We start from the raw sequence: 12385 nt of genomic DNA on the forward strand, positions 1-12385 counted from the left end.
AGGAAGAAAAATCCCCAAATCTCTCTTTAAGAGTGCCTGGGATTTTGGGAGTGAGGAGAATCCCGGGATTTTGGGGGTGAGGAGAATCCCGGGATTTTGGGAGTGAGGAGAATCCCAGGATTTTGTGGGTGAGAATTCTGGGATTTTTTTGGGTGAGGAGAATCCTGGGATTTTAGGAGTGAGGAGAATCCTGGGATTTTGGGATGTGCTACCAGGAGCAAAGAGCCAACCCCGAATCCTGGGAAATCTGAAATCCGGGAAAGCTGAGCTCAGATTACACGGAAAGCTTTTAACAAATCCCTGTTTTCCCCTTGGAAGTCCCGTGTCCTTCCCCAGGGATTGTCCCATGGAATGTCCCGTTCCATTCCCCTCTCTGCTCTGTCCGTGTCTCCACGGGACCAAAATCCTGGGATTTCAAATCCCTTTCACTGGATTTCCACACCTCCCTTTGGAATTCCACAGGCTGCAGCTCCAGGCTCCTCCAGGAATTGGAAGTGGCGGTTTTTTAGGGAGGAGCCTGCCTTGGATCCCTGTTTTTCTTTTTCATGGAGATTTTGGGATGACTCCTTTTAACCTGCCCAGGGAATTCCCAAGTGGAGGAGAAGTTGGGAATTCCCAAAGACCTCAGGGAATTCCTAAAGGACCCAGAGAACTCCTAAAGGACCCAAGGAATTCCTAAAGGACCCAGGGAATTCCTAAAGGCCCCAGGGAATTCCCAAGTGGAGAAGAAGTCAGGAATTCCTGAAGGCCCCAGGGAATTCCTAAAGATCCCAGGAAATTCCCAAAGACCCCAAGGAATTTAGGGCCAGGCCAAAAGGGATGGGGCTCCACCTTCCCACCTGATCCAGCTGGAAAAACAGACATTCCCGCCTTTCTCTGCCATTCCCAAGGTTTCCTTCTCCCTGGGCGAACGACCCGGAATTCCGCGGCGTTTTTATTTTACAAAAATAAAACTTGGGAACTGGAAAACTCCCATCCTCCTGTTCCCGAGCATCCAGAGGTTTCCCTCTCCTCGTTTTCCCACTTTTTTGGTGTTTTGGGTTTTTTTTCCCCCCCAAATATTTTCACAAGTTTGTTTTTCCCGTCCGTCCCGTCGCTCCTCCCGATCCCGTTGGATTTGGATGAAGCACCTGGAGCTGCTCATCTCCCTCTGCCTGGAAAGAAAAAAAAAGAGGGAAAAGGAAACATTGGGAATGTCGGAAGTTTGGGTTTCCCACTTGGAATTCCCAAACTCGGGAGGTCCCTGACACCACGGGGGTTGTCCCGTCCCACATCCAGGAAAAGCAAATATCCCAAACATCCCATTTCTCCTGGCTGAATCCTGAATTTCCTGCATCCAGCCAGGAAAAAATGGGGCACGAGGAGGACTCAGGAATTCGTCTTGGATTGGGATGAATCCCATTCCCAGCGGTTGTTTCTTCCCACCAAAGCGCTGGAGGTACCTTCAGCTGCTTCGTGAAATTCCCAAATTTCCTGAAGCGAATTCCCCGGAAAAAATAAAAACGGGGCAGGAGGAGCTTCACTCATTTCCCGGTGCTGCTGGGCCTGGATTCCAGGAGCGATTCCCAAAATTATGGATCTGGGCCTTTAATTCCTCTCTCTTTTTAAAGTTTCCCTCAAGCCCAGAGCAGACGAACCTCGCCAGGGATTTTTTTTTTAATGGATTATGGAGAATTTATGGAATTTCGTTGTTTTTTTTGGTTTTTTTTTTTCTGAGAGAGGAATATTTTCCTTGGAAGTCTGGGATCAGCCAGAGCTCCTGCCTTGCTTGGAGCTGGGTTCGCATTCCTGCCAGGCCCCGTTTTCCCTGGGATGACCTGGAAATGAGGGAAAATCCACCGAAACTGGTCCCAAATCCCCCTGGATCTGGCCAAGGAAGCCAGGCTGTGCTTCCAGTTTTTCCCACTGAACCCCTGGATGAGGTGGGACCCCAATCCGGGGGTGTTAATCCAGGCCTAAACTGGTCCGGATTAAACTTCAGGCTCTGCCTGGAGGCCGGAGATTCCGGAATGTGCTTGGACGGAACATTCCGGGGTTTTGAGGGCACAAATCCCCAAATTCCCACCAATTTCACTCCTTGGGAAGCACAAAAAGACCAGGAAAGCCCAAAATGCCAGGACCCGGTGTCCAGCTGGATCCATGCCCATCCCACCCATGGAATTGATGTCCAGGAGCTCCTGGGAACGACCTGGGAACGGGAAGGGAAGAAAATCCCAAAACTTCCCAGTGGGGGCATCCTCAGGAAACGGGAATGGGCAAACCTTGGATGGGATTTCCTGCTCCTGGCTGGGAAAAAGAGGGAATTTGGGGCCTCACCTGTGGAGCTCTGGCAGCGGCGCCGGCATTCCCGGCGGGATGGGAAGCGGTTGCTGTTCCCTCGGCAGCCCCCGAACAGGAAGGGCCGGCAGGAACTGGTGGGGCCGTGGAAGTACCAGAGCAGGGAATGGCGCTGGCAGGAGCCCTCATCCATGGGCTGCAGGCACCGGGCTGCAGGAAAACACCCCACGTTCCCCAGGGATGGGATCCCAGTGGGAAAACACCCCACGTTCCCCAGGGATGGGATCCCAGTGGGAAAACACCCCACGTTCCCCAGGGATGGGATCCCACTGGGAAAACACCCCACGTTCCCCAGGGATGGGATCCCACTGGGAAAACACCCCACGTTCCCCAGGGATTGGATCCCACTGGGAAAACACCCCACGTTCCCCAGGGATGGGATCCCAGTGGGAAGACACCCCACGTTCCCCAGGGATGGGATCCCAGTGGGAAAACACCCCACGTTCCCCAGGGATGGGATCCCACTGGGAAAACACCCCACGTTCCCCATGGATGGGATCCCAGTGGGAAAACACCCCACGTTCCCCATGGATTGGATCCCACTGGGAAAACACCCCACGTTCCCCAGGGATGGGATCCCACTGGGAAAACACCCCACGTTCCCCAGGGATGGGATCCCAGTGGGAAAACACCCCACGTTCCGCAGGGATGGGATCCCACTGGGAAAACACCCCACGTTCCGCAGGGATGGGATCCCAGTGGGAAAACACCCCACGTTCCGCAGGGATGGGATCCCACTGGGAAAACACCCCACGTTCCCCAGGGATGGGATTCCAGGTGGGAAAACACCCCACGTTCCGCAGGGATGGGATCCCAGTGGGAAAACACCCCACGTTCCCCAGGGATGAGATCCCAGGTGGGAAAACACCCCACGATCCCCAGGGATGGGATCCCACTGGGAAAACACCCCACGTTCCCCAGGGATGGGATCCCAGTGGGAAAACACCCCACGTTCCCCAGGGATGGGATGTCAGTGGGAAAACACCCCACGTTCCCCAGGGATGGGATCCCACTGGGAAAACACCCCACGTTCCCCAGGGATGGGATCCAGATTGGAAAACACCCCACGTTCCCCAGGGATGGGATCCAGATGGGAAAACACCCCACGTTCCCCAGGGATGGGATCCCAGTGGGAAAACACCCCACGTTCCCCAGGGATGGGATCCCAGTGGGAAAACACCCCACGTTCCCCAGGGATGGGATCCCACTGGGAAAACACCCCACGTTCCCCATGGATGGGATCCCAGTGGGAAAACACCCCACGTTCCCCAGGGATGGGATCCCACTGGGAAAACACCCCACGTTCCCCATGGATGGGATCCCAGTGGGAAAACACCCCACGTTCCCCAGGGATTGGATCCCACTGGGAAAACACCCCACGTTCCCCAGGGATGGGATCCCAGTGGGAAAACACCCCACGTTCCGCAGGGATGGGATCCCACTGGGAAAACACCCCACGTTCCGCAGGGATGGGATCCCAGTGGGAAAACACCCCACGTTCCCCAGGGATGGGATCCCAGGTGGGAAAAAACCCACGTTCCCCAGGGATGGGATTCCAGGTGGGAAAACACCCCACGTTCCGCAGGGATGGGATCCCAGTGGGAAAACACCCCACGTTCCCCAGGGATGAGATCCCAGGTGGGAAAACACCCCACGATCCCCAGGGATGGGATCCCACTGGGAAAACACCCCACGTTCCCCAGGGATGGGATCCCACTGGGAAAACACCCCACGTTCCGCAGGGATGGGATCCCAGTGGGAAAACACCCCACGTTCCCCAGGGATGGGATCCCAGTGGGAAAACACCCCACGTTCCCCAGGGATGGGATCCCACTGGGAAAACACCCCACGTTCCCCAGGGATTGGATCCCACTGGGAAAACACCCCACGTTCCCCAGGGATGGGATCCAGATGGGAAAACACCCCACGTTCCCCAGGGATGGGATCCCACTGGGAAAACACCCCACGTTCCCCAGGGATGGGATCCCACTGGGAAAACACCCCACGTTCCCCAGGGATGGGATCCCAGGTGGGAAAACACCCCACGTTCCCCAGGGATGGGATCCCAGTGGGAAAACACCCCACGTTCCCCAGGGATGGGATCCCACTGGGAAAACACCCCACGTTCCCCAGGGATGGGATTCCAGGTGGGAAAACACCCCACGTTCCCCATGGATTGGATCCCACTGGGAAAACACCCCACGTTCCCCATGGATTAGATCCTGGCGGGATCCAGGGAAAAGACCACACTTTGGAAAACATCCCCATAAACCCCCCATGGGTTGGATTTGCTCCGGAAAACACTCCACACCCACCCAGGGGTTGGATCCCAGAGTGGGCAAAGGAAGGAATCCGAGTGGATTCCCAGAGAGGACAATATGGGACATCCGGTACTGGATTCCCAGAGTGGAAAAATCGGGACCATCCAGCTGCGGATTCCCACAATGGATAAAGGGAATATCCAGGAGTAGATTCCCATATTGGACAAAGGAGGGAATCTGAGTGGATTCCCAGAGTGGAAAAACGGGGATATCCAGGAGTGGATTCCCACAGTGGATAAGGGAGGGGATCCAGCAGGGAATTCCCAGCGTGGGATGAGCTCCGTGTTGCTCCACCATCCATCCCCGTGATTCCCACCATGGGCGGCCCCTGACCTTTCCAAAGGGATGGTCAAACCTGGTGGGACGTTTTCATGGGAATGTTTGCCTTCAGGGAATTCCAGGAGGATCCTCCGGGTTGTGTTTTCCTGGATCAAAATCCCCTCCAGCACCCCTGGGGCAAACCCGGCTGCTTTAAGCCGAGCCTAAACTCAGTTTTAACCTTGTGGAGCTCCTTTGGTGCCACGTCCCTCGAGCCCAAGGCCGAGCAGCCCTTCCCACCTGGGAAGCGACTTCCCGAAATGCCATTTCATTCCCAGATTTTCACCTGGGAAGAGCTGCCCTTCCCACCTGGGAAGTGACTTCCTGGGAAGTGACTTCCCGAAATGCTGCTCCATTCCCGGATTTTCACTTGGGAAGAGCTGCCCTTCCCACCTGGGAAGTGACTTCCTGAAATGCCATTTCATTCCCGGATTTTCACCTGGGAAGAGCTGCCCTTCCCACCTGGGAAGTGTCTTCCCGAAATGCCACTCCATTCCCGGATTTTCACCTGGGAAGAGCTGCCTTTCCCACCTGGGAAGTGACTTCCTGGGAAGTGACTTCCCGAAACGCCACTCCATTCCCAGATTTTCACCTGGGAAGAGCTGCCCTTCCCACCTGGGAAGTGACTTCCTGGGAAGTGACTTCCCGAAATGCCACTCCATTCCCGGATTTTCACCTGGGAAGGGCTGTCTTTCCCACCTGGGAAGTGACTTCCCTAAACGCCACTTCATTCCCAGATTTTCACCTGGGAAGAGCTGCCCTTCCCACCTGGGAAGCGTCTTCCCGAAATGCCATTTCATTCCCAGATTTTCACCTGGGAAGAGCTGCCCTTCCCACCTGGGAAGCGTCTTCCCGAAATGCCATTTCATTCCCAGATTTTCACCTGGGAAGAGCTGCCCTTCCCACCTGGGAAGCGTCTTCCCGAAATGCCATTTCATTCCCAGATTTTCACCTGGCAATTGCCCGTCGCCTTCTGGTTGAGAGATTCCCGTTGTCTGCTCTGCCCGGTCTGGGAAAAAAAAAACCAAAACAAAACCCAAGGAAATCACACGGAACGAGGGCGTGCAAACAAATTATCCCTCATTTAAATAAATATCCTTGGAAACCTTCCGCTGGCTAACGAGCCCTCCTAATAAATGTCACGGAGCAACCGGTCACGGCAATAAAACCCCTTTCCTAATGGTGTTAAACGACTCCGTGGGAAAGGCCGGGCGTCCGTCGGGAGAAAATGGAAGAGCCCGTGGTTGTTTGCCCGAGATAAATGTCAGGCTGGAGGAGTTTGGGAAGGGCCTCGGAAAAGCCGGGAGCGATCGGAATCTGGCGGCAATAACGCTCCGGCTGGCAGAAATCCTGTTAGCATTCGGAGCCGCTCGGAGCTCGGCACTTAGCGCGGGGATTTATGAGCCCTCCCCGCCCCGGGCCCCGGCTCCTAATGGGATTGTTGGCTGCTGCCGTGATTCAATAACACCTGGAACGTCCCCATCCGTCTGATCCCACGGCGCTGCCGCGGGAGAAATCGAGTTTAGATCCAGATGGGAGACTTTGACGTCCGGCACAGACGTCGGAGCGGGGAGGGAAGGGAGCGGGGGTTGTTGGGGTTTGGTTCCAGGCTTGGCTGGAGGTTTTTTTTTTCTTTTGGGATGCGTTCGTTCCTTACGTGGGGCCGTCGTCGATGGGTTTGGCTTAAAGCTCTTCCCAAAGCTCTCCATCCTGGGGAATCATGGAATCATAGAATATGAGCTTGGAATTGGATGATTTTTAAGGTCCCTTCCAACCCAAACCATTCCATGTCCCAGATTGGAAATGTCTCTAAAACCCTGGAATCCAAATTTCTGTTGGGACTCCTTGGCCTGGATTTGGATGATTTTTAAGGTCCCTTCCATCCCAAACCATTCCATGTCCCAGATTGGAAGAATGTGAAAAAACCTTGGAACGCAAATCTCTGTTGAATTCCCTGCCTTGGATTTGGATGATTTTTAAGGTCCCTTCCAACCCAAACCATTCCATGTCCCAAGTTGGAAAGGGAGCTGTAAAAACCCTGGGATCCAAATTACTGTTGGACTCCTTGGCCTGGAATTGGATGATTTTTAAGGTCCCTTCCATCCCAAACAATTCCATGTCCCAAGTTGGAAAGGGAGCTGTAAAAACCCTGGGATCCAAACTTCTCTTGGACTCCTTGGCCTGGAACTGGATGATTTTTAAGGCCTTTTCCATCCCAAACCATTCCATGTCCCAAATTGGAAGAAACCAATAAAGACCACTGAGTCCAACTTTCTGTTGGAATCCCTGGCTTGGAATTGGATGATCCTTAGAGCTCCTTCCATCCCAAACCGTTCCATGTCCCAGATTGGAATGGTCTGTAAAAACCCTGGAATGCAAATCTCTGTTGGATTCCCTGACCTGGATTTGGATGATTTTTAAGGCCCCTTCCATCCCAAACCATTCCACGTCCCAAGCTGGAAGGTTTTGGAAGGATCACGGAGTCCAACTCCCCCTTAGGCTGGAATTCGGAGCACCGAGCCCTCCCCTACGGGATATTTTTGGGGTGACAAAGAGGATTTAATGACAGTGTTTGATCAGGTTTAATTAAGCCCCAGGCTGGAAAACCATTCCGCTGCTCCATCCCTCCAGTTTGGAAGAAATTCCCAAAGAACAGCACGCTTGCATCCCATAATAAACGCCCACACCCGTAAAACCGATTTTGGGGTGTGAAAGGGGAAAACGTTGGGGTGTCTTGCTCAGTGCAATGGGATTTTTAATTTCTTCGGAATTATTTCTCTGGCTGCGTCATCCACCGTACCCAACCCTCCTCCTCCTCCTCCTCCTGGTGACAAAATCCGAGCATCTCCATTCGCTCAGTTACAAAAAATGATCCCGAACTCTCCCTCCTCTCAAATCCTGCCCTGAAATTTGGATTTCGAGCTCCAAGTCCTGCCACAAATTTATTCCCTAATCCCGCAGTTTCCCCCCCGTCCCGTTTTCCCTCTCTCCAGGTGGAAACCCAAGCCCCCACGAGGAGATCTGGAGGTCCATGGGGTGGCTCTTGCCCCGCTGTAGGAGCAGATTTGGGTCTCCCGGGTCCCTTCCCTCTTGGAAAACGCAAACAGGAACAGATCCAGTTGTTTTTTTTTTTTCCACGGGTTTTAAGCCGCGCTTTTACCCTTCCTTAAAACGTTCCCGAGGCCCTGGACAGAAACAGCCTGGGATGAGTGTTTGATCTCAGAGATGCCATTTCTGCCCGGCTGGAAGTTTTGCTGGAATTTGCCGGGGATGTGGTGGGAAAAAAAAACCAAACCTAAACAAAACGGGACAAAATCATCCCTGGAAACGGCTGCCTCCTGCCAGCCTTTGGAAAGGAACCCTTTGGAAGGTTGGGATCAGGAATATTTAGGTTTTCCTCAGCTCGTGGGAGCCCTCGCTGGGAATCCCATCCCTGCCTCATTCCCGCCCAGTTCCATTCATCCCGACGTCCATGGAACGCTCCAAGAGGATTGGGAAGATGGGAAGGAGGCAGCTGAACTCACCTGGAAGAAGCGGAGGTGGCTCCATGAAAGGCTTCACCGGAGCCTCCAACGTGGTCTTGCCGTGAGTTGTGCCGAGATTTTCTTCCCAGTTCCCGGCGAATTCCCGAGGCTGGGAAAACCCTCGGAGCCTCCCGTGGACTTCAGCCGCCTCCAGACCTGCGGATTGAGGGTCACTGAGGGTGGATCCGATGCTTCGGGGTCGGAGGATCAGCTCTCCAGGCTCCGTGGATTTGTGGATTCCATGAGTCCCGGAGCTCCTCCCGGGGATGGCGGAGCGATCCCGGGATTTTGTGGGCGGGGATTGGGATTTCTGTGGGTTCAGCTCTGAAAAGCTGGGAGTGAGGAAGGGGTTTGATCATGTCCTGGAGGACAGGGTGGGAACAGGGGACTTCCAGGTGTCAGATCCCTCAGATTCCTTCTCAGGAAGATCCATTCCCCTCAAACCAGGATCCAAAAGCTGTTGGTGATCCAACATTTTCTACAACGAATCCCAGGAAAAAAAAAAAACCAACCCATTTATCCCTAAAAACAACTTTTCACTTGCAGCTTCAGGCTGGTTTGGGGCAAGGAGAAGATCCTTTCCTGCATGAATTCCCAGCCTTACCCTTTTCCGTGGACATCCTTCCCAACTCACCTCCGCAACCTGCAGCCAGAAGAGACAGGGAAGAGTTGGTTTGCTATTTTTTTTTCCCCACAACATAAATAAGAGTTTTCGGGGAAATAATTATTTTTATGGATTATTCCCCCCCCCCCCCCCCCGCCCTTTTCAAGGATCCAAATCCCGCCTAACAACTGCGGGAAAAATCTTCCATATCCATAGGGAAAGCCCAGGGAATGGGGCAGGAATGTTCTGCTGGATCTCGAAGAAATGGATTTCTGCGGGGCAACCAAAGAAAGACCCCCCAAAAAAACTTCAAAGGTTGAGATTCTGGCATAAAACCATCCCCAAATCTGGATGATGATGATTATTTTTTTTTATTTTTGGTGGGTGCCGGTGGCAGTTATTCCCTGTGGGAAAAGATTTGCCGACAAAACCAAACGGGGAGAGAAAGAGAGAGAGAGGGGAGGGGGTTAAGGGATTAAAAATGAAGAGTTTTCAGGAGGTCAGGAATCTGCAGGGCCTGGAATTCCACGCTCCCGGAGAGGGGCCCCAGCTCCACCTCGCTGCTAACGGGTGACATTTGGAGGCGTGCTGGCACGGAAACGCCTCCAATTTAGCTGCTGGCAGGGTCGCCGCGGGGCCGACTCACCGCAAATCCCTCTCATTTCGCTCCTGAGCACTTCCTTCACCTCTTCCTCCTGCGCCAGAGCGGGGAAAAAAACCCCAAAAAACGGGATTTAGGGATGAATTCCGACGCCGGCACCATCTCTCCTGGTTGTCGCACCCAGGTGGAGTCACCCCGTTTGGGGCGTCATGGGAGCAGAGATTTGGGGAGCTCGGTTCAAGGTTTGTTTGCTCGCTCCCTCTGGAAATTCCTGGTTTTCCTGCAGGCAGCAGGAATTCCCGGCCAAGAGGAATGGGATCCCAATCCATGTCACACCTGGGCTGGTTTTCCAAGGAGTGTCCCCACTCTCCCTGCCATTGTCCCACCGAGGTGGAGTCGCCTCGTTTTGGGTGCAATAATTGGAGATTTGGTGTCACAGGGAGCTCGGATCAAATTTTGTGGCTCATTCCCTTTGAAAATTCCTGGTTTTCCTGCAGCCAGCAGGAATTCCCGGCCATGAGGAATGGGATCCCAATCCATGTCACACCTGGGCTGGTTTTCCAAGGAGTGTCCCCACCCTCCCTGCCATTGTCCCACCGAGGTGGAGCCACCTCGTTTTGGGTGCAATAATTGGAGATTTGGTGTCACAGGGAGCTCGGATCAAATTTTGTGGCTCATTCCCTTTGAAAATTCCTGGTTTTCCTGCAGCCAGCAGGAATTTCCGGCCAAGAGGAATGGGATCCCAATCCATGCCACACCTGGGCTGGCTTTCCAAGGAGTGTCCCCACCCTCCTGGCATTGTCCCCAAAGCCACGATCTCCCAGACTTCCCTGAGCTCTGAAAAGCCACGGAGCCGCCTGCATCCAAGTGATCCTACAGGATTTCCCCTTGGGAATGAGCTGTGGGACCACACCCGATGATCTGGAGCTGCGCCTTCCTCCTCCTTTCCCTGCCGCTTTCCCATGGAATGAGAGCTCCAATCTCACGGATTTGGAGCCCTTCCTTCATCCCTGGGACAGCCAAGCGCCACCGATCCCATCGGGAATCTTCCCTTTGGGATGGTGGATGTCCTGCTGGACTTCCTGGGGGGTCACCACCTCTTATCCTCCTTGGGAATTCCAAACTTTGCGGCGTTTCGCCGGAATTTTCAGCAGCCCAGATCTGGGAGATCCTTTCCCACAAAACCCCCTCCCCCCAGCTAAAATCGATCCCGCTTGGGAAATTAATCCACGCCCTGGAAAAAATGGGATTATTGCCTCGTGTCGGGCAAGCGGCACGAAATCCGGGATGAAGGGGAGTGGAGGGAGCTGCAACAACGGGAATTTTTTCCTGATCCACGTGGGCCAACCCCTCCTTCCTCCTCAGGATTTTTTCCCTAAAAAAAGGCTTTGAAAACGGGGCCCATTTTCCCTCTCCTGCTTTTCCTTTGGGTTGGATCAGGTCCTGTGGGACAAGCAGGAGTTGGGAAAGATTGGGGAGGGAGGGAAAAATCCGCCTGGGGTACTTTAGGCTTGGCTTTGTAGAGCCCAGCTCTGCTCCCGGCCCTCCCTGCCGTCCCTGGGTGACACCAACTTCCTGATTTCCCAGATTTTCTTGGAGCGAATCCATTTCTGAGCCTTTCCCTCCTCCCCTCGGCTTCTCAGGGCCGGGTTTGGCCGATTTCCCCCATTTTTTCCCCTCGGAACGGGAAATAATTTTGGGATAAATCACTCACGGAAAGGCCCGGCTCTCCCTTGGCTCCTTTCTGCCCGGCGGGACCGTTTTCCCCCCTGTAAAAAAACACTCCCATCGTCACCAAACCTCCAGATTCCACGGAGATTTTCCATGGAATGCTCCGGGAATGAGAGCTCTTCAGGGATGACAGATGGGTGGGAAAGGCCCCACGCGTTTTCCTATAAATTTTTTGGGATATCTGCGAGTGGGCGGAGACGATCGGCCTCAGCCATGTGTCCATCAGATCCCAAATTCCTTGGGAGCTCTGCTCCATCCCAACAACATGGATTTTAACGCCTCAAGTCAGGTTGGTTTTTTCCAGGTGGATACATGGAGAGGGTCTGGCCTGCTCGGAAACTTTGGGAATCACCTCAAGCAAAATTCCTTTTAAAGATCCCTGTCACACTTCCGGCATCTTTATTCAGTGACTCCAAGCTTTTATTTTTAAGGAAGAGGATGATTTCCAGAGGTATTTTCCAGGCTAAAATTCAGTTTCCATAGGGAAAATTAGCAGGGAGAAAATCCAAGTCTCTTTTTGGGGAAAAAAGGAAATATTTGGGAGTCGTTTCAAAGTTGATTTTGTGAGGAAGGAGATGATTAAGGAGATTTGGTGCCACCAAAAAAAAAAAATAAATTACTGGGAATTGCTGGATGTGGGTTGAGTTCCTTGTTCATCCTTTCTGCTCTGCATCCCTCTGTTCTTGCCTTAAATCCCTTTTTTTTTTTTTTTTTGGGAATTCCACGGGATCACACTGAAGAGCAGCCTCGTGTCCTGATCAACATCTCCCCTTCCAGATATCCATATTGTAATTTTTAATGACTCAATTAATCCGACCGTCATTTGCAACTGGAGCTGCAATTCCGGCCCTGGGAAAGACGGAAAACCCAGGAGACGCTGAGCTTTGTCGACGAGGGATAAAAACCACCCTGACAAATTCCCCACTCGGGACCGCTGGAAACCGGATTT

General features: G+C 53.3%; 1 protein-coding gene across 1 annotated transcript in view; it reads right to left on the bottom strand.

Annotated features, from left to right (window-relative positions):
- Nucleotides 1-775: 775 nt before the first annotated feature.
- Nucleotides 776-12385, bottom strand: part of LOC136289162 (collagen alpha-1(VII) chain-like) — a 111857-nt gene continuing 100247 nt past the window's right edge. Inside the window, exons 78-84 of the mRNA XM_066182650.1 lie at nt 11420-11487; nt 9751-9799; nt 9105-9143; nt 8501-8656; nt 5929-5985; nt 2317-2487; nt 776-1154 (exon numbers count right to left, since the gene is read on the bottom strand). Coding sequence (XP_066038747.1) covers nt 1141-1154; nt 2317-2487; nt 5929-5985; nt 8501-8656; nt 9105-9143; nt 9751-9799; nt 11420-11487 — 554 coding nt within the window. The 3' untranslated portion in view covers nt 776-1140. The remainder of the gene's footprint in view (nt 1155-2316; nt 2488-5928; nt 5986-8500; nt 8657-9104; nt 9144-9750; nt 9800-11419; nt 11488-12385) is intronic.

Source organism: Chamaea fasciata, unplaced genomic scaffold (genome assembly GCF_029207755.1).
Source record: "Chamaea fasciata isolate MVZ Bird 193981 ecotype frontalis unplaced genomic scaffold, bChaFas1.0.hap1 SCAF_5, whole genome shotgun sequence".
Classification (NCBI taxonomy): domain Eukaryota; kingdom Metazoa; phylum Chordata; class Aves; order Passeriformes; family Sylviidae; genus Chamaea; species Chamaea fasciata.